The following is a 27530-nucleotide window of genomic DNA, read 5'->3' as shown; positions in this document are numbered from 1 at the left end:
CCAATCTTCAAACAACCCTGTTTTAAATATTTTTACTGTTATCTAACTTAAATATACAGATCAAAACAAGCATACACTCAAGCTTATAAGCTTTTATAAAAATAAGAAGCCAAAAAAATTGCCAACCAAAACTATTTAAATTGATATAAGCATTAGTTGATATTGCTAATTTGTTTTTTGACTGAAATTAAATTGCTGATGTTGTATTTATTAAAAACAAAAACAGGACTTCCTAGGTGGCGCAGTGGTAAAGAATCCACCTGCCAATGCAGGGGACATGCGTTCGAGCCCTGCCCTGGGAAGACTCCACATGCCACGGAGCAACTAAGCCCGTGTGCCACAACTATTGAGCTTGTGCTCTAGAGCCTGTGAGCCACAACTACTGAGCCCATGTGCTGCAACTATTGAAGCCCACACGCATAGGGCCCATGCTCCACAACAAGAGAAGCCACTACAATGAGGAGCCTGCACACCACAATGAAGAGTAGCCCCTGCTCTCAGCAACTAGAGAAAGCCCGTGTGCAGCAACGAAGACCCAGCACAGCCAATAAATAAAATAAATAAATTAAAAAAAACAAAAACAAAACGAAAGCAAAACAAAAGCTGCAACCTCTTTAAGTACTTCCACTGGCATCCCTACTGGAGATGAAGAAAAGGTGGCTCGAAGGGATGAAGAATATTTCCCAGGTCTCACAGCTGAGTGTTATAATCAACCAGGGTAACTGAAAAGTCCCAAGTGCCTAAAGTTGAGATCCAGCTGCCAAAGTCCTGGGCTGTCCCTTCACCAGGATGGTAGCTCATGAATGGCAGGGACAGATCTTGAAAAATACAGCCTGGAACAGAGTAAGTGCTTGCTAAGGTTTGTTGAATGAATACATGATTGAATGGGTGAATGTGAAGATAGTCATTTAAAAGACAGTCTGCTCCACCCCAGCCATGCAGAGACCTACAATTCAGCACTCTCTGCTTACTACTGCTGCCAGCAGCCCTTCCCACCTCATTACCCAGAAACTAGTCTACTGGCATTAACCATCCCGGCCAGCCAGGATACCATTAAAAGCTTCAGCCCAGCCACTGCACACCCCCACCCCAGGTCTTGGCTCTGGGCCCTAGGCTGGAAGAGTGATCTGGTTGTTTACCAGGAATTTGGACCTTCTTCAGAGAAAAACACAGATGACCTATTAGTCTAATTCAAGCACTTAGCAAGGAATGACTGTACCATTCACCACCCCGCCCCCCAACCCCAGCATAATGGAGCCAAAGCAAATGGAGAGGCCTGGACAATTCAGAGATCTTTCTGGGAGGGGAGGAAGGGAAAGGTCCATCCAGCGCCCTGCTGAAGTTTGTAGGACGGCAGGTTGGCTCGGCACTTCCTTGGCAGGGTGGGGTATGTGGATACAAGAATGCTTAGGGAGTGGCTTCCCTATTCCACCCACCATTCTGGCAGCTCTCGGGCTCATCCTACCCCTAGTCACCTCCTCACTGCCTCAAAACTTGGCTCAGAGAAGCCAAGGGGAAATGGGAAGACAATACCCAAACACCCATCAATACAGAACTGGTTAAATAAACTATGTGTGTAGGAACATGCATTCATATAAGTCCATGTGAAGCAGCTGATAAAAAGGATGATGTATTTCAAGCTCTACTCATGGATATTGAAAGGAGTCTGTGACTAACACATAAGCAGTGTCTTACCCCACTCACATAAAATTATACATACCTATAGATTCATGTGCACAGATATACAGGGAGTAGTTTGGAAGTTTGAAAATGGGATTTTAAAGATTTTAATTTTCTTCTTCATAACATCTGTATTGTCCAAATTCTCTACAATTATTGTACAATACTCATCACACTGCACTGTTCTTATTGAATATCTTGCCAGTTCCCCTGCTCTGATGTGTGAAAGGCTTGAAAATAGCATCTGAGTATTATTACCTTGGAATCTCCCACACCCAGCACAGCGTCTTGGAGAGCCAACACTCATCAGATGCTTATGGAAAGAGTGAGTGAATGAATTAATAGACAAACTTCCAGAGCCCTATAATACATTTTCCCAACTACTCTGCATGAGTGACTGTTTCCTTACCCCAACTAGATTGGACATGAGTTCAAGGACCAGTCTCTCCTCTGGCCCCCATTACAGTATAGAGCAGACTGATAACACAAGCAGGTGCTCAAGTACTGCAGTTGACTATGGACCCTCCCCGCTCCGCTGCTGTGGCAGATCCCAGGCAGCATTCCCAAAATGGCTGGAGCTGGGACAGGTACCCAGTCCACAGCCTCACATAAGTTATTTTTCTTTCAACTCCACATCAAGTACACAGAGAGGCTGAGAGACTTGCCTGGGGGTCACACAGCATCTGGTGGCAGGGTTGCTATGTCTCCTAGATCACCTGGCTTTTGCTCTTGTGTCTGTAGCACCCCTAGTTCTATATAAATTCACAATGCAAGACAGTGGGAAACAAGAAAAGTTTTTTTTTTAATGTTTAATCATGATCCAAGAGGCTAACGGGATTTTGGGACAGTAGCAGGAAGAAAGCAAGACCCAAATGCTCCAGCTCCTAATGCTGGAATGTTCTATAGGATTCCCAGGCGGCGCAGGTAGTATGTTCCCATCCCCCACTCAGAAGAGGAGATGAGGGGCAAGGAGTCTTGCTCCAGCTCTTCTCACCATGAGGAATGTCCTTCTAGGTCGCTTCAGAACATCCAGCCCTGCCTACCTGAAGAATGCAACAAAGCATGACTGATTTGTTAGAGCCTAGGTGATCCTGGTGGGCAGGAGAAAGGAATAAGGACAGAGCCTGGTACAGCTGGACACCACCAGAAGACCTGGCTAAAGTCCTAAGGAGGGGCAGCCTGTGTCAGAAGTGAAGGGAATGACCCTGGAAGTCCAGGGGTTAGGACTCCACGCTCTCACTGCCAAGGGCCTGGGTTCAACTCCTGGTCAGGGAACTACAATACCACAAGCCATGCAACGCAGCCAAAAAAAAAAAACAAAAAACCAACAAAACAACAACAACAAAACAAAACAAAAAAAGAAGTGAAGGAAATGAGAACTTGGCCAGTCAGCTTTTACTGTGGCCTCATCTGGAGTCAACTGGACGTGTGGGGTGGGGTCAGGGCTGCCACACTGTGTACTGAACCTCCTTCCTGATGTTGTCCTTTCCCCACCCAGGCTGCAGGTCAGCCTGGTGTGGTAGAAGGAAAGGGGCCCTCAGGGAAGTCCAGCTACCAGAGGCTTGGGAGCAGAATCAAGGTAAGTGTACAGGAGAAAAGAGAGGGCACCCAGGGCTGTGGCCTCAGAGCAGGGTTTTTGTTCTGTGGAAAAAAAAGAATGGAGTCAGCTCTACTCTTTTCACCACCTCAGCCTCAGTCAAGGCCTGTCCCCCTCCCTTGAGGTGTCCCCTAGAGGTCTATAGTATTTATGACCATAAGGAGGTCACCCCACTCCCCCGCAATCCAATCTCTTGTCTGCCTTGTCTGGGTTCAGCCCAGCTGGTCCAGTAAAGGTGGGAGGGGTGTAACAGAGGAGGCCCTACCTGGTGTTCCATCATGGAAAAGGTAGAGGTTGTCCACTCCTGGGAGAAGAGTTGACTGTGAAAACGCATCTTAGCTGCAATGGCCTCCACTGAGGAGAGGAGAGAAGGAAGATTGAAAGCAGGCAGATGCTGGAGATTTCTCAGGCTCCCAAAGAAGGAAAGGAATGTCTCAGGGACCCTGGGATATAGGAGAGTGGGTGGGTGGCAGGTGGGAATGGGATATTATCTCGTTCTGCTTGCTATTCCTTAAGTTTAAGAGTGTCCCCGGGGCCCAGACAAGTGAAGAAGCAGCTTGGGGAGGGGGTGGGTGGTCTCTCAGGGAATGGGAGAAAGCAGAAAGGCCCAGGCTTGGGAGATATAAGCCTATGCTGAGGAGGGGGCTGCTTTGTCTGCAGGAGATGGACGGAAACAGTGTGGACCACAGAGCTGACCCTTTCTCTCTCCCTGGGTCAAGGCGAGCCAGCCACAGGGCCTGGGAACAGGTGGAGAGCACTCACTGAGGCAGGGGTTGTGGGAGAAGGACTCTTCCAGCCGCTCACACTCCTCCTGCAGGTTGCCACTGCCACGGCAGGTGCAACTTAAGGCAACACTGGCATTGACATTGCTGACAAAGTTGGGAGTCATGGCAGTCCCTATGGGGTGAAGAGAGGATTGTCAGTGTCTAAGCCAACCCCACCTCCAGCTCCCACTCTCTCCCACCTGTCTCAGGACCGCTCCATCTGGGTTCAGTCTCCAGAGCATTCTCACACCCCACCCCAGGCTGGCCAACCTGTGGACTCCCTAAACATGCCTCCCAGGCTCACCAATCAGCCCCATGTATGCTCGCAGACATCTAGACTGCTCTGTTGCACAGGTCCCTAGGATGTCCATGGGATGGCAGTGGGTCTGAAAATCCGCCAGGCGCGATCTGGAAGAAGGGACATTTAAGAGTCCCTGTTGATGATCTGGCCTGCAGCTTTCACCTTGCTGCAGCTTTCCCCTTGCTGCCCCTTTAGTTGACATGCCCATCTTCACGCCAAATCCTCCTCTGCCTTTTTCAGAGCCTGGCACATGGCTTCCTCTTCAGTGAAGCCTGCTCCCGTCACTATTAAGTGCACCATCACCCCGGCCCCCACAACATATCACTTTGAATTTGTGCTCCACAATCCCTAATTATGAGATCTCAGGCAGTTTCTTTAGCCTCAATTTCCTTGATGGTAAATAGAGATGAAAATAGCACTACCTTGTGGGTTTTTGCAAGGATGAAGTAAGAGAATACATGTACAGCATTTAACATAGTGCCTGGTATACAGTGAATGTTCAGTAAATGTTAGATATTATTTTTAACACTCATCCTACATTAGGTAAAGCTGGTTATCTTCAGGTGATGGAAATATGAGTGTACTTTCGTGTATATATTTGTGCAGTTTTCCTTACATTTTGACTTGTGTTAGACTGGTGGTTTACTTCTCTATCATCCACACTCAAGTGCAAACTCCTTGAAGGAAGGGACACTATCTTAGTCATCTAGCTCAGCACTTGTTATGTAATAGTAATACTGGGTTGGCCAATAGCTACCCGCATAACAGGCAGCATAGCAGAACCTTTAGCAGCACAGACTGTAGGCCAGATGTCCTTCATTCCAAACCTCATTAATAAACCTGACTTACTACCTAGGTGAATTGGAGCAAGTTATTTAACTTTTCTCTGCTGTGGTTTCTTCATTTGTAAACTATGACCAAAAAAAAAAAAAAAAATAATAGCAACTATCTTATAGGGTTCTTGTGAAGTTTAGATGAGTTAATAGATGTTAAGTACTTAAAACAGTACTTAGCCCATAGTAAGTAAGAACTCAGTTAAGTGTTAGTATCATGATTTTTGAGAGCTCTGACTATGTAATATTCTACAGAAGAGGAAGTAGGGCTCAGAGAGGTAAAGTAACTAGCCCAAGGTTACAGAGAAATAAGTGGTAGAACCAGGTTACAAAGCAGGGTTAGTGTGACTCTCATTGTCAACAAATATTACTTGAAAGGATGATAACTTCAATTTGGTGAGTGTTTGTCCTGAGAAGGCCAAGGAAAGCCAGATCAAAATTTTGCTTAAAAATATGTATCAGATACCTTACAAATCTCCATGTCCTCTGATTTGGTAATGATATTTGCAGCAACACAAGCTAAGCAATAATTAGATTTGTGCTCAGAGATTAATGAATAAGAGTGATATTTACTGCAGCATTATTTATAGCAATAAAGAAAGCAACCTAAATATCTATAGAGGAATTATTAAATAAAGTATGGGGCATCCATAAAATGAAATGCAATGTAGACACTTAAAAATCAAGTTGTTAAAGGACAGTAAATGACAAAATAAGAACCATCATTTACTGAGTGCTTACTCTGCACCAGTAAGCTAACCCTCTACATAAATTATGTAATTTAATGCTCACCAGAATCCCATTAGGTATGCACTACTATCCCAGTTTTTACAGAGGACTAAGTGAAACCTTAGGTTAAGTGACAGAATTTTAGGTTAAGTGATGGGCTCAAGGTCACACAGACCTAGGATTTAAATTCACATCTGTCTGACTTCAGAGCTTGTCTTCACCTCTATTCCATACTGCCTCCATCGGAAAATGCTAACCAGATATGTACTATAAGTAGAAAAAAAGCAAGATACAAATATATTCCCAGGATGTCTTACTTTGTTTATCTGTAGAGAAAAAAGACTGGAAGGAAATGCTCCCCAAAGTATGGTAGATTACCTCCAGGTGATGGGTTTTGAGTGATACTTTAACACAGTTTTATATTTCCTAAAGTTTTTACACTATATATATATATATTTTTATATATATATTTACACTATACATTATATGTATATAAAATTTTTTTTAACTTTTTTTTAGAGAAGAGTTTCAGAAACTATCGAGGGCAGCTACCTGGTGAAGTCAGTTCACGGTCCCTTAGCGGGGTGCGGGATGTGAAGACCCAGCCCCACCCAGGAAGGAGGGACGGAAGGACTGGCGCCCACCCCGTCCGCCTACACCCAGCACCCAGCACTGGCACCTGCACAGCGGGTCGGACACGCATACGTGCCACAGCTCCAGGCAGTTGGGGGCCTCCGAGGGCAGCGCGCAGCTGGGGGCGATGGTGTTGCGCCGGCGCTGCCCACAGCCCTGGTCGGTGGGCGCGCACGGGCACAACAGCAGGCCCTGCGCGTGGGGCTCCGACGCCTTCTCAAAGAAGGCTCTCAGCTGCTTTTGGCAAGTGTGGCGCTGGCAGCGGGATCCGGAGCACGCCTCCCCATACGCCTTGCGCAGCCGGTCACACTTGTCATTAAGAGTGCACAGCATGGCGAACTTGAGGCAGAGGTCGGAGTCTGGGGGGAGAGGGGCACCAAGTCAGCAGTCACTCTGCAGACCTGCAACCCAGCCTCCCCAGGAACCCTGGCGACCCTCTGATTTAACAAGGACGGTAGTGGGAAGGCACTGCCGTCAGGGAGGACTGCCCTGAATTAAGGCCTTTCCCTATACCCACAAACAATATTTGTATTCCCGAGCCTCCCCAGTCCTGCTCTTCTGCTTGCCTAGGTTTAAAAAAAAAAAAAGAAAAAAAGCCATATACATCTAACCAACCCCTTTTCTCAATCTTATTTTTTTCTTTAAGAAATTTTATTGAGATACAATTGACAGACAATAAACTGCATATATTTAAAGTGTACAGTTGATTTGTTTTTCTTATTAGTAACGTATATAAGGCAATCCCAATCTCCCAATTCATCCGCCCCCACCCCGCCCCAGTGTCCATATGTTTGTTCTCTACCTCTGTGTCTCTATTTCTGCCATGCAAACCAGTTGATTTGTACTATTTTTCTATATTCCGCATATGTGTTAATATACAATATTTGTTTTTCTCTTTCTGACTCACTTCACTCTGTATGACAGTCTCTAGGTCCATCCATGTCTCTACAAATGTCCCAATTTCGTTCCTTTTTACAGCTCCCTTTTCTCAGTCTTATGCAATGACTGAGATCCCATGGTGGAAACTGTAATCAAGAGGCCCTACAACATTCTAAAGTACTTTCTGGAGAACTCCCTGGCAGTCCAGTGGTTAGGACTCCCTGCTTTCACTTTTGGGGGGTTCCATCCCTGGTGGGGGAACTAGCTTCCTGCAATCCTCCTGGCACAGAAAAAGTACATTCTGAACTGTCCACAGCAGATGCAACCAACTTCTATTTAAGATTTTGGTTCTGTATCTATCTATTCTGCCTATCTTTCATTGATTGATGCACACATAAAATCACCCACACTCTGAGTCTTGGGAAATTATGGTGATATTTCTATTAACAGAATATTCCAACAGTCAGAACAATGGAGTAACTGGAATAGGTTATTCCCAGATTCCTTGTAACCTAGAGTTTGTAATACCTAAATCTCTATGCTTTTCTCTCAAAATTCTAGTACCTAGTACTGACTGTAAAACAAAGCTCACATCTTTCTCAAAAAGAGAGTGCATGTGTGTGTTCCTTTCCAATTAACACAACAGCCTCACTTTCCTGAAAAACATGCATAATAGTCCTTGCCAGACAGATGGTTCCCCACCCTGAGTCACCCCTAAGGAGTCACGCTCTCACCATTTTCCCTGCCCAACACTTCGTCCATCCCATTAGAATGGTTGAAAACAAGCAATTTCCTAGTCTTCAGGGACAAAAAGCTACTTTCCTGGCTGCCTTGAATTAGGGTAAATACTCCATTTCAGCACATTTTTTCTCTGGGACTGCTGCCACTCCCACCAAACCCTTTGTAGAGATCCACCTTTTGGAACCAGGGAGCTCTAATGGGCTCTCTTCAAATATCTTCCTAATAACTATTGCTCTTTGTTGACTCGTGAGACTAGACCATGCCCCATAGTTCAGACTCTCACCCTGACAGTGCTCCTTTAGTTCCTTAGCAGGCTAGAACTCTCCCCCTACATTCTCCCAGCTTGTGTTCCCCACCAGCCACCCTTCCCTCAGGGTCCAGGTCCTCCCATACCCCAGCCCCAACTTGCCTTCCATACCTGGTTTGAGCATGTCCAGTTTGCTGAGATTCATTTTCCAGGGTTTTCTGGTCACTGTGTCTTCATAGGGAGAGACATCCAGCTCATAGTCACCTAGAGACAAGGTGGGGAGCACCAGAATCCTGAGAACTGGGCTGGGGGTGGGAGCAGGAGGGGCTGAGGCTGCTGGAGAAAAGGAAGAGGTACAGTCTCTACCTAACTAACTGCATGCTGGGCATAGGAGAGGAAAAACAGGGCCATAAAGGTATAGGCTAGGCTTGATAAATAAACTGGGTTTAATGATGAGAATAATAAAGCTACTGTTTATTGAGCACACTGTGTACTGGGCACTGTGGGGTAAACGGAAACACACACACACACACACACACACACAATTTCACTTAGTTTTCATAGAAGTCTTTGGGTAGGTAAAAGGGAACTGAGGATAACAGAGGTTAATTCACTTGCTCAGGCTCACATAAGCTAATAAGTGGAGCCGGGATTTGAAACCTAGATTATCTGATTCCAGAGTCTCTGCTCTTAACTACTACACATATCGCCTGTGGGCACATAAGCAGGCAAGGGGACTCTGTCTTGTTTTCTCTTGCTATTGGAGAAGGGGCAGTGGTGGACTCTGTTCCAGGCCTGACCACTTGGCTATGGAGACGCATCGCATGCTGAGGCGATGGAAATGAGATCAGGTCTGGAATTGAACCTGACTGAAAAAAGCAAGCAGAAAAAGAAGAGAAATGATCTCAAAGGAAACACATCCCTTTCAAATACTCTCATGGGGCTGTGGGCTCCTTAAGAGGATGTACTAAGTTTTATAAAATCACTGCATACACAACACTGTTAACCAACTATACTCTATACTTCAATAAAAAAAAAATCACTGCATAGCTCATACACATGGTAGGTGCTCAACAAATGTTGAAGACAGAGGTGAGCTTGCAGGGACGGGATGTCACCCAATAGGCCTTTGTGAATACGTGCTTAGAAGGGAAAGGATATAGTTGATATCAAGCAAACAGGAAAGGATGGTTTGGATGCTTGGGAAGACCTGGGAGCTTCCAAGGGAAAAGAGGGGGAGACAAGAGGATTCATGGAGAAGTCTCAGGGGAATTTCTAAAAGAGAAGTGATTAGGATGAGGAGTGGAAATCAGGAACAAGGAGAGTGGTAAATGTATTACTGTTTCCAGTTGCTTGCTGTGGGAGGATTATACATCCTCGCTTGCTGCCATTATGACTTTCAGGCCCCCTATGAGAGGACTGCACTTTCCCACGCTACTGTAAGGTTTGGCCACGCAACTTGCTTTGGCCTGTGGATTGTGAACTAAAGAGGCATAATCACCTCTAAGCAGAAGTTTCAAGAACTACCACGTGGTCCTGCTTGGCTCTTTTCCGTCTACCATCCTGGATCCCCAAATGAAGAAGACAGGTAGAGCAAAGACAAAGCCAACTCATAGAAGCCCACAGCAGATGTGTAACATGAACAAAAGATACATTTTTGTTGGTGAAAGCCCAGGATTTGGGGTTGGTTGCATAATTTAGCAAATTTTTATTAAAAATGTAATTGGTATCTAGAAATGGAGTGCTGAAGTAACAGAAAAAGATCTAAAATAAATGGTATCGTCTTTGGGACTAGGCAGTGGGTGGTGAATAAGCTGTTACTGGGGGCTGGGAAGATGGTAGCCCTCATTATGCAGTGGCAAAGCATTTGGTAAAATTGTTGCCTGCAATAATTTGGAAGGAAGATGATGTACTGAGTGAGCTTGTGCTTTAAGGGGAAGAAGCTGAAGATTACTAATATGTCTTGATTGCTAATGGCTACATTTGGCAAGGAAATAGGAGAAAGATATAAGCTCAGAGAATTGACCAGTTTACACATAGGGAGGAAATAGAAAAGAAAGAACACAGAAATCCTAGGACTTGCAGGATTAAGAAATGTAACTGCTTGTCATATTCAAATGGTAAAAGATAAAACTGAAAAATGCTTTGAGTAATAAGGTCAATTACAACTCAGTCTTGGGGCAAAGACCAATTCAAGTTTGTGGCTATCAAGCCCTTTGTGGAGATCTCTCATTCATTAAGACGGCATCCAATAAATCCTGCCAGTCGGACAAAAGTGCTCAGGTGAAAAAAGACTAAGATAGTGGCTCTCCCACAGAAGCTTGATAAGGGCAAGGTATCTCTAATTAGGTCTCAAAAGAGATGTATGTCTTGAAAAGGATTATAGGAAAGGCTACTGGCACATGAGGTGACCGAAATCAAAGATATAAAACACAATTATGTTTTGAGAGAGTTGTACTGCTAAGAGCCACAAGCCTGGATTAAAAGAGACTCTATTTAAGACTTACGATACTCCAACATTCCTCAGGTAGGAAGAAAGCAGAGAATGCTACTCAGTCCCTAAGGAGGTCATAGTCTCCAATGCCCTTTCCAGATGTAGCCCAAGAAAATAATGGAAAAGTAAGGACCTCCAGGGGGCTGGGAAACTCCTGGACTTTTGCTCCCCAATGAGCAAAAGAAGGCCTTATTAAAAAGCAATCCCTACTCCCAGAGAAGATGGCCATTGCAACAACTGTGTGGCAGGACTTCAGAACTGCTATGAATCAACGTCTGCTATGTGCTTCCCATTACTCCTCTTCCTAACTGAGAGAGTTTGTTTTGTTTTTCCAGTCCCTGATCCGTTACTATATATTGAGTATAGATGGGAATCAGATGACTTTTTAGAGCACAGGTTTCTAGATTAAGAGAAACCACATCCAGACCTGATATAGAAATTATCACAAGTTCCTAGACTTGGAGCCTGTTGTCCCGCTTAGATAGAATTCTTAGGTACCTTCCTTAGAAAGTGAGTAGATATATTTTACTTGTGAAAGGGAGGGAAATGAATGTTTTGACAAACTGGTGGACTATGGTAGACTGCATTATTGTTTCCAATTATTTTTGTCCTCTATGTAAGACTATACATCCTCATTTATTGCCATGTGATTTTCAGTGTCCCCTGCAGGAGTATACATCCCCTTCCCACTGACGTCAGGTTTGACCATGTGATTTGCTTTGTCAATGGAATGTGAGCAGAAGTGTTTTATGTAACATCTAAGCAGAAGCTTTTAAAGGCATCAAATTGTTCTGCCATTGCTCATTTCCCTCTGCCATGAGGGAACGTCCCAGGTAGAAGCTGCACTGGATCCCAGAATGAAGAGGACACGTGACACATCTAAGATGGAACATGAGCAAGAACTTAACCTTTGTTTTACAAGACCCTGTTTTATTATTGCAGCATAGTCTAGTAAAAGCTGACTAATATAGACAGATGTCTCTAGAGTCAGAGGAAGCCCCGCTCTTTGGCTCTTCCAGTGCCTTCCTTCTTTCACCATCTCTTGTCTGGTTAATGAGTGACCTCTCTGTTAAAGGCTGGACCAGGACACTGCCTCCCAGTCTCTCTGAACCTATGGATTATGTTGTATTTGCAGCCTGTTTATAGGTTAAGACCATTTCCCTCCATTTCCTCTCCACATCCATCTGTTCCAGGAGCTCCCCATGTTGGCCCTCAGCCTGGTTCAGAGATCTTCTAAGAGGTAGCTACATGTTTCCAGGTAAAAAAAGGGGGAAGTAGTGAGAAGGGAAGGGCAGTACTGTGGGGCCCAAAAGGATGCTGCCAATTCCTCCTTCCATTTCTTACTGACATCAAATGCAGAGCTTCATTACCACCCCTGTCAGAATCTACCATGTGGCCCATATCCAATAGGATTAAAAGACAACTCCCAAGGGCCATCTTTCCTAGCTTAGCCCACTCTAGGATGGTGGCCTCACCAAGGCTGCGGGCAGGGTGAACGGTCCAGTAGATGTCCAGGCAGGTAGCTTGGTTCTTCATGCGCCGATGGCATGTGCAGCTCATCAGAGAGCTATTCCTGAGTTGCTGTGCTGCCTCCATGCAGTCCTCAAGGACCAAAGGCTCTTCTGCAGGTGATGAGGTGCTTATACTAGAGGCACAGGAATATAAGTAGTGGTATGTAGCATTGCAAGTGGGATCGGCTTGGCACTTCCTCCTGGCCTGGATACAGCTGTTCATGAGCCGGCCTTCTGTGGGGAGGTGGTCCCCTATGGAGGGAGAGAGACTGAGTCAGGTTCACATAAGGTCAGAGTAGCTGTCTGGGAGAACCTAGTCATAAGGTAGGGTGAGAGGGGATTCTGGATGAAATCTTTAGCAGGAAAGTCTTGGGGTGGTACAAAGGCCTTTAGTGGGGAGAAAGAAGTCCAGTAGAAGTGGAGGGTCTGCAGCTGTCAACAATCTGGACAGAAGACATATGGCTCAAGAAAAGGTGGCGATTTGACGAAGAGAGAGCTCAGCCTCCTGGGAAGGGGAGGGGGACATTGTTTGAAGCTGAGCCTGATGACCCTGCCAGGCACCAGGAAGAGGGCCCTGAGCAGAGCTATGCCATGGACAGGGCTAGCATCATAACCAGAGAGTTGAGAATGTGCACAGGAGTGCTAAATGACAGTTAGCAACAACTCTGAGTCTTGCATTAAAACTCACTTAAGGGGGCTTCCCTGGTGGCACAGTGGTTAAGAATCCACCTGCCAATGCAGGGGACATGGGCTCGAGCCTTGGTCCAGGAAGATCCCACATGCTGCGGAGCAACTAAGCCCATGCTCCACAACTACTAAGCCCAGGCACCGCAACTACTGAAGCCCACGTGCCTAGAGCCCATGTTCCGCAACAGGAAAAGCCACTGCAATGAGAAGTCCGTGCACCACAACTAAGAGCAGCCCCCACTTACCACAACTAGAGAAAGCCTGCACGCAGCAACGAAGACCCAATGCAGCCAAAATAAAATAAATAAATAATTTAAGCCCGTGTGCCACAATTACCGAGCCTGTGCTCTAGAGTCCACGAGCCACAACTACTGAGCCCACATGCTGCAACTACTGAAGCCTGAGCACCTAGAGCCTGTGCTCAACAAAAGAAGCTCCTGCTCTTCGCAACTAGAGAAAGCCCATGTGCAGCAACAGACCCAATGCAGCCAATTAATTAATTAATTAATTAATTTTTAAAAAGTCACTTAAGGGGAATTCTGTGGTGGTCCAGTGGTTAGGACTCGGCACTTTCACTGCTGGGGCCCAGATTCAACCACTGGTTGGCAAACTAAGATCCCACAAGCCGCACAGCTCAGGGGTTGGGGTGGGGGGATGGGGGAGTCACTTAAAAATAACTTACAGTGGGAACTGGTTGGGGTTGGGGTGGGGAGTTTTTACAGATTCTGTCACTCACTCAGGAATATTAAGGTTGGTTATAGTTCAGCTCTTGGAGAAAGGCCCTGCACCCTAGGACTTAGGGTCCCTATCAAATGGTAATAGCACACCATCATCCCCCAGTTTTTCAAGGCAGAACATCTAGGAGTCATTCTGAATTTTTCTCTTTCCTTCACATCCTATGTTCAATCCAACAAGTCCTGTCAACTCCACTACATATCTGGAATCTGTCCACTTCTCTTCACATCTATCACCACCTCCTTAGCTTAGGCCACCATTAACTCTTGTCTGAACTAGTTGAGAGTCCTTATTGGTCTCTGTGATTCCATCTTCCAAATTCAATATCCCATACCATTCAGCCATCTTTTTTTTTGTTTTCCAGCTTTATCAAGATATAATTGACATACAACATTGTTTAAACTTTAGGTGTACAACATGATGATTTGATACATGTACATATTGTAAAATGTTACCACAACAAGATTAGATGTGTTAACAATAAGATGTGTTAATAAAATTAACACATCCTTCACGTCACATAATTAGCATTTTTTTTGTTGTTGTGTCCATCTTTTTAAATAATTTTTTTTAGGTTGGAAAACATTTTTATTGAGGTAAAATTCATACCTGGTGATCATTCTGAAATGTATAGAAATAGCAAATCACTATGTTGTACACCAGGAACATAGTACTGTAAGTCAATTATACTGCAAAACAAAACAAACGCATAGGAAAAGAAATCAGATTAGTGGTTACCAGAGGTAGAGGGTGGGGAGGGAGAACTGAATGAAGGCAACCAAAAGGTGCCAACTTTATTTTTAAAAGAGAAAGAAAAAAATTAATGCAACACAAAATTAATCATCTTAAAGGGTACAATTAAATGGCATTTAGTACATTCACCATGCTGTACAACCATCACTTCTAATTCCAAATCATTTTCATCACCCCAAAAGGAAGTCCATACCCATTAAACAGTCACTCTCCATTCTCCCTTCCCCCTAGTCTCTGGCAACCACTAGTCTACTTTCTGTCTCTACACATTTACCTATTCTAGTACTTCATGTAAAAAGAACCATAAAATATACACTCTTTTGAATCTAGCTTCTTTCAACTAACATACTGTTTTCGAGGTTCATCCATATTGTGGTATATATCAATATTTCATTCTTTCTTATGAATAATATTTCATTGTACAGATATACCATATTTTGTTTATCTAAACATTAGTTAATAAACATTTGGGTTGTTTCCACCTTTTGGTTATTGTGAACAGTGCTATGTGAACACTCACGTACAAGTATTTGCCTGAATACCTGTATTCACTTCTCTTGGGTGTATACCCAGGAGTAGAATTGATGGGTCATATGTAATTCTATGTTTAATTTTTTGATGAACCACCAAATTGCTTTCCACAGTGTCTGCACCATTTTACATTCCTAGTAGCAATCCATGAGGGTGGTTCCAATTTCTCTACATACTTGCCAACTTGTGTTTTCTGTTTTTTGCTCTGTTTTTATAGCCATCCTTGGGGGTGTAAGGTAGCATCTCATTGCGGTTTTCACTTGTATTTCCCTAATAACTAATGATATTGAGCATATTTTCATGTGTTTGTTAGCCATTTGTATATCATGTCTGGTAATAAATTAATTAAAGTATAACATATAGACAAATACATGAATCAAAAATGTGTAGTTTAGGGACTTCCTAGGTGGCGCAGTGGTTAACAATCCACCTGCCAATGCAGGGGACCCAGGTTCGAGCCCTGCTCCGGGAGGATCCCACATGCCATGGAGCAACTAAGCCCGTGCGCCACAGCTATTGAGCCTGTGCTCTAGAGCCCGTGAACCACAACTATTGAGCCCATGTGCCTCAACTACTGAAGCCCATGTGCCTAGAGCCCGTGCTCCACAACAAAAGAAGCCACTGCAATGAGGAGCCCGCATACCACAGTGAAGAGTAGCCCGGCTTGCCGCAGCTAGAGAAAGCCTGTGTGCAGCAACAAAAACCCGATGCAGCCAATAAACAAATAAAATAAATAAATTTATTTAAAAAAAAAAGTGCAAAAAATATGTATGGTTTAAATTCAAATTATACACACCTGTGTAACCAGATCCCCAGATAAAGAACCAGAACATTACCAGCACCCCAGAAGTCATCTGCCAGTCACCATCTTCCCGATGAAGCAAACATAACACAATATCTTGATTTCTAACATTAGCGATTTGTTTTGCCTGTTTTTCAATCATACAACATGTGCTTTTGGTGTCTTAGCTTCTTTTGCTCAATATTACGTTTCTGAAATTCACCCACACTGTTAAGTATAGTTGTAAAGAGCTTATTTTCATTGCTGTATAGCATTACATTATGAATATAACATAATTCTAATGCTGACTAGCATTATACAGGATCGTCTCTTAAAAACTGTAAATCAGATCATCTCATTGCTCTGCTTAAATCCCTCCAACAGCTTCCATTGAATTTAGGTTAAGATCTAGTGTGTGTGCCTTGGTTTACAAAGCCTTGTAAAGACCTGGTCCCTGCCCACCTCTCTAACCTTACTTCCTAGCTCTCTCTTCCTCTCCCACTTCCCTCCATCTGTACTAGTTTTCTTTCTGTTTTGAATGCTCTTCCACCTGATCTTCAGATGACTGGCCCATTCCGGTCATTCAGTGTCATCTCACAAAGGCCATCCCCAACCAACCAATGTAAAATAGCCCCCAGCTACTCTAACATACTGTTATTCCAATTTTCTGCATAGCATTTATCACTTGATATTTTTTACTTCATTTTTTATTATCTCCCCAGCTAGACTTCCATATCTATCTTATCACTACTCTGTCACCGGTGCTTAGAACAGTGCTTGTTCTTTGTAAGCTCCTACTAATATTTAAAAAATGATGACATAACAGAGACATAACAGAGACATTTTGTGAGGCACCCTGATAACTTCTCTGGGCCTGTCTCTCTACTTATAAGCAAAGAGTCTCAAAATTAGGAGGGGCCTCCAAGTTTAGTTAGTCCAACCTTCTCTTCCAGTCACATAATAATTAATTAGATTACTTTCTAAAATGCAGATTTCTGAGCCCTAGCCCAAAATTACCAAATCAGAGTCTCTGGTGATAAAGCCTGGGAATCTGCGTTTTAGTAAGATCATTGGAAAGAATGATGCACCCTGAAGTTTGAGAATTGATGCCATGGCCAATGTGTAAAATAAGGATCAGCAGTACTGATTTTTCCTTTTGCTTCAGGCTCCAATATGCCTCAGCATGCTATTACTACTCTTTCAACTTAAAATTTTGATATTTTATTCTTTCTCAAATTCTTTTCCCCTTTAGGTTGTTACATAATATTGAGCAGAGTTCCCTGTGTTATACAGTAAGTCCTTGTTGGTTAAACACAGCAGTGTGTACATGTCAATCCCAAACTCCCTAACTATCCCTCCCTCTTCCCCCCACCCCGCCCCCGTAACCATAAATTCATTCTCTACATGTGTGTGTCTGTTTCTGTATTGCAAATAAGTTCATTTGTATCATAAAAAAACTTTTGAAATTTTGAAATGTATTTAAGGAAGACAGGAGATTTTTATCTTTATCAAAAAGGGGACATGGATTTAAACAGTTTGAGAAATGCTGAATGTTTAAGATGTTACTTCTGGTAGGTACCCCGAAAGTGCTTGCTTGAAATAAGCGTAGCAGGTCCAAGTCTCATCGCTTTAACTGGACTAAATGAGTCGTAACAATTTTCAAAAGTAAACCTCTCTAATTTCTTAGCTGACAGTTTGGCAAGTCTGAGCAGTGGTAGCTTCAGGGGCACTGCAACTCAATAAAAGAAGGTGGGGGTCATGTTAAGTTTCATCATTAACGGGGGTAACTTGTTCCACTAAGCTGCTCACGAGAAAGGTGTTTAAAGTTTACCCCTGATCCTGACATACAGCCACATATCGTTAGGGATAGTGAAATTTCCTGGGCAGTCCAATCAGATCAGTGATGTCTTGCTGCTCTGATTTACTGTTGAAGTCAGTCTGAACAGACCAGTACTTTCCCTCCTTCCTTCCATATCTGTCTCTTAGCCAGGACTGCATTTCTGCAGTCCTACTTTGTAGGCTGAAGTCATGTGTAGATACGTGGTCTCTGCTTCACAACTCCCTCCAGGTAGGCTCTGGACAGGAGCCCCACAATGAAATTCCATACACCCATTCCACTCCCAAAGACCCTGTGCATGCTCCTTGGGGGAATGGCATAGTTCTAAAACCAGGCCTTGAACTACATATTCCACAAAACACCTACTGTGGATCTATAACAGGGCAAAGCACTGGTCTGGGCAGCTTGCACGGAAAGGCCATCTTGCCCAATAGTGAATTTTCTGCTCCAATTAAAATAATAATAAAGTATATTCTGAAGAGGGGGTTCGTTGATGGGGAGCAATATTCTCAACCACACAAGCAAATAATGATGTTGGCAAGCTCTGGGCAGCAGTTTTCAACCCTAATTTGTGACAAGTCAGTTCCTTTTTTTTTTTCTTTCCTCCGTGAAAGGGCAGAGTCCTAACCAGTGGACCACCATGGAGTTCCCAGCGACAAGTCAGTTCTAACAAAAACTTCATCTTCATCTGTACCTAGAATCCTCTTCCCCAGTTCTTACACGGGGTAGAAGAGGTGAAGCTTATGTGGAGCAAAAGGCAGTCCTGCTTCTGATTCTCCCTGCCTCCTAGAGATGCTGTCCTGGTAGTGGTCTGGCTGCAGGCTGTTCTGGGGCTGTACAGACGCACCTCAAGAGGGAAGAGGGGAAACCGGGAGCGAAGAGATGCTTGGGTGCCCTGGCCATGGGTGGCACTCAATCTACAAGTTCGGTCACTGGACTAGGCATGGAACCCAGCCCCTTCCTGACACCCTGGGCTTCCTCCTCCAGTTCTCCAGGCTCGGACAGACGGACGCCCAGGCACCAGGCAGCAGTGTGGCGTCTGGGAGCTCTCTGAGCATTGGTGCCCGGGACCCCACCCACAGGGTCACCCCCGCCACACACACACCTTCCGCCCCCTCCCGCCCCAGCCGAGCGGGTTCCGGGGAAGCGCTGACAACACTCACCAGCTCGGAGAAGCAGCGGCAGCAGCAGCAGGAGCGCAGGTGGCAGCGGGCTCGGGCTCGGGGGGCGCGCCATGGCGGGGTACGCACGCCGAGTGTCGGCGTCCCGGGGCGCTCTGCCTGCACCGGGCGCTGCGTTCCCTCTCTCCTCGCGCTGGAGCTCTGCGAGCAGGGCTCCTCCGCCGGCGCCTCCCGACCCTCCTCGCACGCGCGGGGCGGACACGCTCCCACCAGGGCCCCGGGCGCCGCCCTCCAACTCCGAAGCGGACCGACGCACCGCGCAGCCTCTCCTACTGGAACGAGAAGGCGGCAGGGGTGGGGGCGAGCGAGGGCACGCGCCCCGGAGCTGTGGCTTTTGGCTCGGAAGAGTGCTTCACCCCAGCCCGCCCACATGCCGTTTGCCGCCAACTTCGTTTAGAGGAGGAATTCTACCCAAGACATTGTGGAAGCTGCCAATGGAAACTCGCCATCTCGGGGGTCCGGGTATTTATTTAAAAAAAGCATTCTATCTCACCTTCCGGAATTTCTTCCCCTCTACCACCAAGGAACAACCACTCTAAATGAAATCTTGTAACAAAACTTGAACAAACGCACAAGGGCACTTGCGTGTCAAGTTGTGTGTGTGTGTGTTTTCTTCTGAGGATCTGCACACCTATGATTTCATTTTCCCTCATAAATATCTTCAAGGGTGAGATTTGGTTGTTGTTATTAACCCCAAGATTCTGCAAAGATGGGTCCCAGACAGGTGAAATGGCTTTGCTGGGAACAGACCTGGGGCCAGATCCCAGGACCTTCGCCAAATTAGACTCCTCCAAAATTCAGTCCCTTCAGTGTCATGAGGGAGGATGGAAGGATCAAACTTCCCTCAGGCTAAATTGCAGAAATTTTCCTGAAGGAAAGATCACTGAGAAAGTGGCTGGAGAGACCATTTAGGAGTCTCATCATTTTCAGATGATGGTTAAGAGAGAAAGCTACTCTACCAAGTTTAAATACCTAGGAGACACCCAGGACTTCTACCCATAAAGATAAGGGTATTTATTAGGCTAATTTATTGGGCTGATTCCCACTTGTTCCCAGGATAAAGACAGAGGCAGAATGACTTGGAAGAATGAGAACTAAATAGTACTTAGGATGGTAATGAAAGGAATTGGAGGGTTTCCTCCCCTAATCCTCCAACCAAGCCCTCTCCTACTTCCACAGCTCACCTGGCAGAGGGCCAGGAGGAAGGGTACTGAGAAGTGCAATAGACCTCTGAGATTTACTGGCTGCTGCTTCTGAATATGGCCATCCTGCTGTGGCCTCTGGGGGGCATTTGCAGATGTAATCAGCCCAGAAAGAAAGTCATTCCAGCCAGGGTGTAAATCACCCTTCACAAAGCTAGGAGAGAGACATGTGGTACTAGATAAGGAAGGAGACTGATGTGGCCTCTTGTGCCCTTTCCTCCCTTCTCCTGCCCAAGGGGAGCTGATTCCTGAGCTGTAATGCACTTTAAATGGAGTTTGTGCTTCATTTTAATCTATATCTGCTCTGCCAGTCTTTTAGGAGAGCTGTGAAAATGAACATGTGGCTACTCAGCTTTTGTACAGGGCCTGTTTCCCCACAGTTCCACCCTACCTCTGTGTACCTTTCCCAAGTCCTTCCCTCCAGTAAGATTAGGAAACCTGTGGCTGGGGAGCTGATAGTCCCCACTTTCCACTTCCTTCTGGCAATAGTTTCAAAATGGGATTTACAAGGCAAAAGGTAATGATTTCAGGTGGTTGGGATGCTAGGAAAGGGTGCTATGAATCAACAAAGATGTAAAGTGTTCAAGGGGTGTCACATCTGCTCGCTCTCTCCTTCAGCAACCAAGGCAAATCAAGTTTGGCATAGGAGGGTAGGTTTGGAAAAGGCATTTGCTCAGGGTGCCTACTCAGTGGGTCTACTCAATGCTTTCCCCACGAAATGGACCAGGAAGGCAGGAACAAGGTCAAGCTGATGGGCTGAAAGCAATACCCAATTCCAGCTGTAAAAGGCCAGCCTGTTTGAGAGGAAATGAGATGCCTGGAGCATATTCCTGTCTGGGAGCTGCAGTGGAGAGCTTGATATCATTGGGCCTTTAATGAGGATTGGTAACCAAGGCTAGTGGAGGGTTGAGGAAGCCTCTGCAAATAAATATGACTCAAAGACTAATATTGACAGCTCCTCCAGCACACTCTCTCCCCACCAACCACGTCCTCTATGACTGCCAACACCTGCTAGATAAGCAGCATTGCCGTTGGGAACCTTGTGGATAATGACAAATGAGCCAATCCTTTCTACAAAGATGTTACTCAGCCATCATTCAATTCAATAATGTCTTTTGAGACTGATTATGGGTCCAGCTTTGTGCCAGGTGCAAGAATGATTAAGACACAAACTGCCCTGGGAGGGCCTTGCAAACCACCGACTGGGGTCCAAAGTTCCAAAGACTCTGTATCTTACTCCACTTTCATTTGTAATCATGGTTTTCTGCCTTCTATCAAGCCCTCTCTCACTGCTGAGCTTTAATTCCTGCTGCTATCCTTAGCTAGTCCAGGGTGTTAGCAGTTTAGTGCAAAACAGTTATGAGAACAAGCTTTACAGACTACCTCGTTTCAAATGCCACTTCCAACACATGCTGGGTGACCTCAGGCATGTCACTTAATTTTTCTGTGCTTCAGTTTCTTCATCTGTAAAATTAATAGTAGTATTTACTTCATATAACAGTTGTGAGGATTAGACAAGTATATACCGAGTAAAGGGTTTAGCTTAGTGCCTGGCACATAGTGAACAAGCAATGATATCAACCCAGGAGGCATGCAGGAGTTAATTATTCTATGAACTCAGCCAGACCCTACCACCTGACCTACTGCTTTGGAGCTGAGGCTAGTTCTTCTTCCTTTTGCCAAATATACTAGTGGGCCAGAGTACTTGTAGGGATAGGACAAAGAGAATCATTTTCTACCTTGTCAGTTTCTTGAGGGCAGGAACAGAGTCATATTTGAATGCCTGTGGTACTTAGAACTGACATCCCTAGAAAGAAACTGGCGTTTCCCTAACATTTGCCTGAACTGAGTGAGGAAAGAAAATCCCCCATGCCTACCACTTTGTATGCCTGGTAAGCAAAGGGAAATGCTTCCCTCTCTATAGCAGAGGTAAGCCAGGTCCTGGGGCTGAGATTGCAACCAGAAGCAATATTCAGACCAAAAGATTTCCATTCTTTATAACTCGACTTCATGGTGAACAAATACCAGTCAATGCAAGGGACACCAGAGTAGAGCTAACTCCCTATATAGCCTCGTGAGGAGGTTCCTGGGCTAGGGTCTTAGTGTCTGCCCTTAGCCTCGTTTCTCAAGCCCAAGCAACCATATGGCCCTGAATTCTCAAGAACTGACAACTGCGGCTCTTATACATTTAACACCTAATACAGTGCCAGCTTAGAAAGACACCATGTTTGTTGATGAGGATTTAGTAACAGCAAAATCCATTAACGGTACAGACTCTGGAGCCATCTCTGCCTGGGTTCAAATTCCAATTCTGCCATTCATTAACTGTGGGATTTTAAACAAGTTACTCAACCTCTCTGTTCCTCAATTTCTTTACTGGTAAAACATGCATAAATTGTTATTGGTAAATTGGTAAGTAGTTATTGGTAAAACATGAGCACTTGCCTCACAGGATTGTTGTGAAAATTAGTCTATATATTTAAAAATCAGTTCATGAAGTCTTGCATGCAGTGAACAACTAAAAAGTTGTTAGGGACTTCCTAGGTGGCGCAGTGGTTAAGAATCTACCTGCCAATACAGGGGATAAAGTTTCAATCCCTGCCCCAGGAAGATACCACATGCCACAGAGCAACTAAGCCCATGGGCCACAACTATTGAGCCTGTGCTCTAGAGCCCGTGAGCCACAACTATTGAGCCCATGTGCCACAACTACTGAAGCCCATGCACCTAGAGTCTGTGCTCTACAAGAGAGGCCACCACAATGAGGAGCCTGCACACCACAATGAAAAGTAGCCCCCGCTCACTGCAACTAGAAAAAGCCCATGTGCAGAAACAAAGACCCAACACAGCCAATAAAATAAATAAATAAATATATATATATAAAAAAAGTTATTAGCTACTATTATTATTGTGTTTGAAAATAACATGAATTAAGTGACACGGTATCTATACAGTGGGAAGATATTACAAGAAACTATATGGGAAAATATTGCCGTTTAGGAGAATATAATTTTCCACAAAGACAGCTGATTAAGCCCTAGTTTTATGTTTTGCAACTCAGAATTTCCATTGAGGATTACTGAAATGTGAACACTTGTGCACAGTCTCTTTCCAGGTAGGGGTTTGCGTCTACCTTTTGGGGGAGAATTATCAGGAAATGACCCATGAGGATGGCAGTGAGTCAGGGACCCCTCCTCACACTTGAAGTGGAGGTGCTTCCAGCAGTTTCCTGCTCAGGCAACTAGGAGTCCCTGCTTAGTGGGGAAGTGTGTGAAGTGGGGCAGAGAAGCAGCATCTTTCCCTCAGCTATCTCCACCTAATGCAGCAACAGCTTTTCTCTCCTTTCTCCCCCCAGCCCTGCTGAGCTCTGAGCTCAAGGGCTCAGGCAGAAGGTCAAAGAGGTAGCCTCCCTCTGGACAGACAGGCTCGAGCTAGGAGTGGAGGCTGCAGGCTGCAGTGGCTGGCTTACAGAATACAGCAGTGCCCTCTGCTGTGAGGTAAGCACGCGGCACTCTGGGAGAAGAGCACTTGCGAACCTTGCAAAAACCAATCCAGTCACTCAGGCACACTGGTGCGCTGCCCTGTGGCTAATGCCCTCCTCCCTCCCACTCACTTTTAAAAAGTCTCCCTGCTCCAGAACCTGGGAATATATCATTTTTCTTTCCATTCTATCTCCGTCTAGGCTTCAGAGCCCTTTGTCCTTTTTTAGTCCTGAGCTATCACTATCACTAGGTTAATGCCAGAGAATGACAATGTTCAATTAATTCCATGGCCGCCCAGGCCAAGTAGGGCTGTACCTTATTACACAGACAAAAGCCTACTCACCTTAAAAGAGCGCTAAGAAAGGAAAGCCTGGGATGATACTGAAGAATGCAATTTAAAATATCTTTCTGAAGTCTAACTGATCTTGCTTGGTACTTTTCTTTTATTCCTATCTTCACATAGCACAGATCTCTACTTCCAACCATCTTAAATCCTAAACTTGTCTGACACATGAAGTGGAGTGGAGAAAAAACTTTGGAAAATGGGAAAAGTCAAAACTCCGCTGAGGCTGTAGATAAGGAACATTTTGAGCCCAAATCAGACCTATCCCTTGGCCTTAGAGAATGACAATTATTTTGGTTTTCTGAGCCTTGATACCATGGAGTGTTGAGTCTGGGGCACACTTTTAGGCAACTCATACCATAGGATGGTCTAGGAAAAGAAAGCCTGGAACATTGCTGAAGAATGCAATTTAAAAGGTTTTCCTTAATTCCAGAGCTGTGGTTCTTGAGCTTTTCATGCATCAAAATCACCTGAAAGGAAGATTTTTAAAACCCAGATTTCTGGGCCCTGATTCCAGATGTTCTGATTTGGTAGGTCTGGAGTAAGCTGTGAAAATTTGCATTTCAAACAAGTTCAGACGATGCTGATGGACCAAAACCCAAGCTTGAACCACGTCTGGAGAACCATGGTCTGGAGAAAAGCACCTTGGCCTCAGCTATGAACAGAGATAGCCACATCTTTGTCCAAAGGAGTTTAATGTGCTGATTACTTCCTTATACACATCTTCTAGGAACAGACTGGGCTCACAATTGCATTTCTCATTCTTCAATGTTTATTTTCCCATTTAAAATAAAGGTGTGAGAGAGAAACAAGGAAAATGTAGAGAAAGAAGATAGGCAACTCTCTCTTGCATAGCCAGAAGCCCAGGGGGAAAAAGATCTGGCTGACCTCTGAGAAGATTCGAGGAGTTAGGAAGAGGAAGGCAACAGCTCCCTGAAGTAACATAAATCTCTATGCAACCCAAATCTCCAGCCTTATAGACCCAGCTCCAGGACTTCCTCACCAGCCAGCAGCTGTACTAAAACCTAACCAACCCCCAGGCCTGGGATTTCATTAGTTTGGCAGCCTGTTGGTTTGCCGACATCTTTTAACATCCTGGGTTTAGCTGCATAGAAGATGGCCTCTTTCTGCTCAGGGTTTCTATTGTGTCTTTTGGTGAGTCCTGGGCAGCCAGTGGGTGATCTGACATCATGGGCTCACATCCTTCACCAGTAAGGCAATCTGCTCCTGCAGCTGCCGCTCCCCTTCCCATGCTTTGCTCTGGTTTTGACACCTCAGCAGCTCAGCCTTATGGTCCTGGTGATGCATAGGGCAGTAGCTCTGTGGTTCGCACAGCTCCTGAAAGGCAGGGGACAGATTAAGGGATCCTCTTGGTGCCTGCAGTCTGCCTACTAGGTATAATAGAGATGCTACAGGTAGTGGCTAAGGATGAGCAGCAGTTTCTTCTCAGAGGGCTTTGCAGGCTCTGGGAGCTGCATGCTAAAGTTGGCTCCCCCAAGTTTGGGCTCCCCCATTGCCCACGTGCCCCATCCTTTACCATATATTCTGGGAAGAAATCTCTGTAGCCCCCTTTGAGGATATACAGCTCTGGGTAGTACAGTGTAGGATACTGGTTCAGAGCCCTGTCCTCTTCTCTCAGAGAGCGGCACCTTTAGAGAAAATCCAGAGATGGGTGAGGTGGAAAGAAGTGAGTTCAGGATTCCACGGGCCATTCACTGGGGAAGGGGAGGAAGAACAGACTTTTGCCAACCCTCAAAAGGAGCTCCAGATCTGTTTTTGCAAAACAAGGTCCAAGTAGCACTACTCTTTTTCCTGTCCTCCATTAGTACCTAATTCCTAATCCTTTTTCCTTCACTGCTTCAAACCTTTGAATTGTAGAAACCCCTTTTTCTACCTTCCTAACATTCTTCAAACTGCAGTGGAAAGCACTCATTCATTCAATTTCTGTCTGAACTGGTCTGGGAAGGTTCCCTGGCTGTATGTCCCAACTCAAGATCCATTTCCATCACCCACCCTAGCCCATGTAGACACTCACATTCGGGGACCCCTCTCTGAGGAGAATTCACAGTGGAACACGATGATTATTCTTTTCTGGGTATCCAAAGGGACAATGGGTTTCTTCAGAAAGAAGTTATACAGTTCTTCTTGACTATACAAGTTTAAAGCTCCCTGTAAAAGAATTTTATTATTTCCTCAAGGGTCTGTGAACAGAGCCAACACGCAGAAATAACTGGAATACCATCTTGAAATATTTGGTTCAGGAAGGCTAGACTATAAGTACTTTCAGAGCGGAAATCTACCTGTATCTACCCCCAGGGCCTGGCATGGAGCTTGGTATGTAGTAGGTGCTCAATAAATGTTTACAGAATGGAACTGACTGAAGTGTAGGGATCATTGTGACAAATATCTGTAAGCACTGTTTGCAAAGTGCTTCTCAGTCCTTGGATTAATGTTTTTACTTCCAGGTAGGAGCTCTTGGCTTCTATAGAAAAGAGGGAGATTGGTCTAAGAGGGACAGGGAAAGCAAATTGCTCAAGGTACACAGAATTAGAACAGGAATGAGGACTGACAGCCTTGATGTGCTCCAAATGTATAACGTCTGCCCTGGTTCTAGAGTTCACAGGGCCCTTTGTCCAGACTTCTCAATAAAGAGCTATCCCCAGCCCCTCCCCTGCTAAGTCCTCAATGTAACCTTACCTGGATGTGTCCTCCCAGGTACTCATATGGATAGCGGCAATCAATGACATAAAATTTCTCAATCAGACCCTGGAACTTCCCCAATAGCAAGGCAGCCACCTACGAAGAAACTATCATTGAATATCCTGCCTCTTCTGAGGGAGAGAAGAGTCAGTCACACAGTTCCTGATTGGCACTCCCCTTAGTCACCCAGGATCCCACTGTGTGCCCAGCCTCCGAAGTCCCCCTATATTTGAAATACGGCAATGGTGCAGCCCCACCCCACATGAGAGGATAAAATAGGAAATGGCCTTTTGGAGGACTAAAATAACTGGTATTGCCAGGACACCAGGGAAAACCACACTCAGGCTGCTTATTTGGAGGCAGGCATGGCTGCAATCAGCCTCTAAGACTTCTGTAAGGGCACAGGTAACAGCTAGAGGTCCCGATTTTACAAGAAGAAATGAGAAATGATTCCCCTCCCTCCACTGTAAAATTAGAAAGCAAGTTTCTTGAAAGGGATATGGAAGGAAAGGGTTGATATCCAGAGGAGGAAACTTAAGCTACATGTAGTTATACAAATTGGTTCAACCTTTCTGGAGGGAACTTTGTAAATACTTATAAAAATAAATGTAATTAAACTTTCAGCAATTTCTTTTCTAACATCTTAAGCAAACAGAAAAGTACGTAAAGATAGGGCACAATAATATTTATCTCACCATTGTTTCCGATTATCAGATATTATAAATAACTTAAATATTCAATAAAAGGGGTTTAGTTAAATAAATTATACATTATCAGTATAACAGAATATTACATAGCCATTAAAAGGATAATACAGATATCTTTTTATTGATATAGAAAGATGTTTACAATGTCTTATTAAGCTAATTGCAAAATTATGTGTTTATTA

The 27530-nt window shown here is 44.8% G+C and overlaps 2 protein-coding genes across 5 annotated transcripts in view; both read right to left on the bottom strand.

Annotated features, from left to right (window-relative positions):
- Positions 1-2508: 2508 nt before the first annotated feature.
- GFRA3 (GDNF family receptor alpha 3) lies at positions 2509-19008 on the bottom strand. The gene is made up of 8 exons (XM_057734025.1): positions 18897-19008; positions 12374-12661; positions 8576-8668; positions 6584-6896; positions 4346-4449; positions 4040-4174; positions 3543-3631; positions 2509-3321 (listed from the first exon to the last, which is right to left on the bottom strand). Exons 1-8 carry the CDS (start codon positions 18967-18969, stop codon positions 3232-3234), a joined length of 1185 nt encoding a protein of 394 aa, XP_057590008.1. The 5' UTR covers positions 18970-19008; the 3' UTR covers positions 2509-3231.
- An 82-nt stretch (positions 19009-19090) lies between these two features.
- Positions 19091-27530, bottom strand: part of CDC25C (cell division cycle 25C) — a 33577-nt gene continuing 25137 nt past the window's right edge. For 2 of the 4 annotated variants that reach the window (XM_057734021.1, XM_057734023.1), the window contains 4 exons: positions 26639-26737; positions 25977-26110; positions 25479-25590; positions 24649-25279 (listed from right to left, as the gene is read on the bottom strand). In XM_057734021.1, coding sequence (XP_057590004.1) covers positions 25130-25279; positions 25479-25590; positions 25977-26110; positions 26639-26737 — 495 coding nt within the window. In that variant the 3' untranslated portion in view covers positions 24649-25129. Of the gene's footprint in view, positions 19187-24648; positions 25280-25478; positions 25591-25976; positions 26111-26638; positions 26738-27530 lie in introns of those variants that run through there. The other 2 variants (XM_057734022.1, XM_057734024.1) reach the window with 2 other exon arrangements.

This window comes from Hippopotamus amphibius, chromosome 1 (assembly GCF_030028045.1).
Source record: "Hippopotamus amphibius kiboko isolate mHipAmp2 chromosome 1, mHipAmp2.hap2, whole genome shotgun sequence".
Taxonomy (NCBI): domain Eukaryota; kingdom Metazoa; phylum Chordata; class Mammalia; order Artiodactyla; family Hippopotamidae; genus Hippopotamus; species Hippopotamus amphibius.
This window is presented reverse-complemented; position numbering and strand designations above follow the sequence as displayed.

What these genes read in the sequence shown, in the direction of transcription:
- GFRA3 (XM_057734025.1), bottom strand. Translation starts at nt 18,969, where the DNA reads ATGGCGCGCCCCCCGAGCCCGAGCCCGCTGCCACCTGCGCTCCTGCTG. An exon ending in GCCGCTGCTTCTCCGAGCTG is followed by an intron (nt 12,662 to 18,896) that starts GTGAGTGTTGTC and finishes CTCCCTCCATAG; the next exon opens with GGGACCACCTCCCCACAGAA. An exon ending in TTTCCATGATGGAACACCAG is followed by an intron (nt 3,322 to 3,542) that starts GTAGGGCCTCCT and finishes TTTTTTCCACAG; the next exon opens with AACAAAAACCCTGCTCTGAG.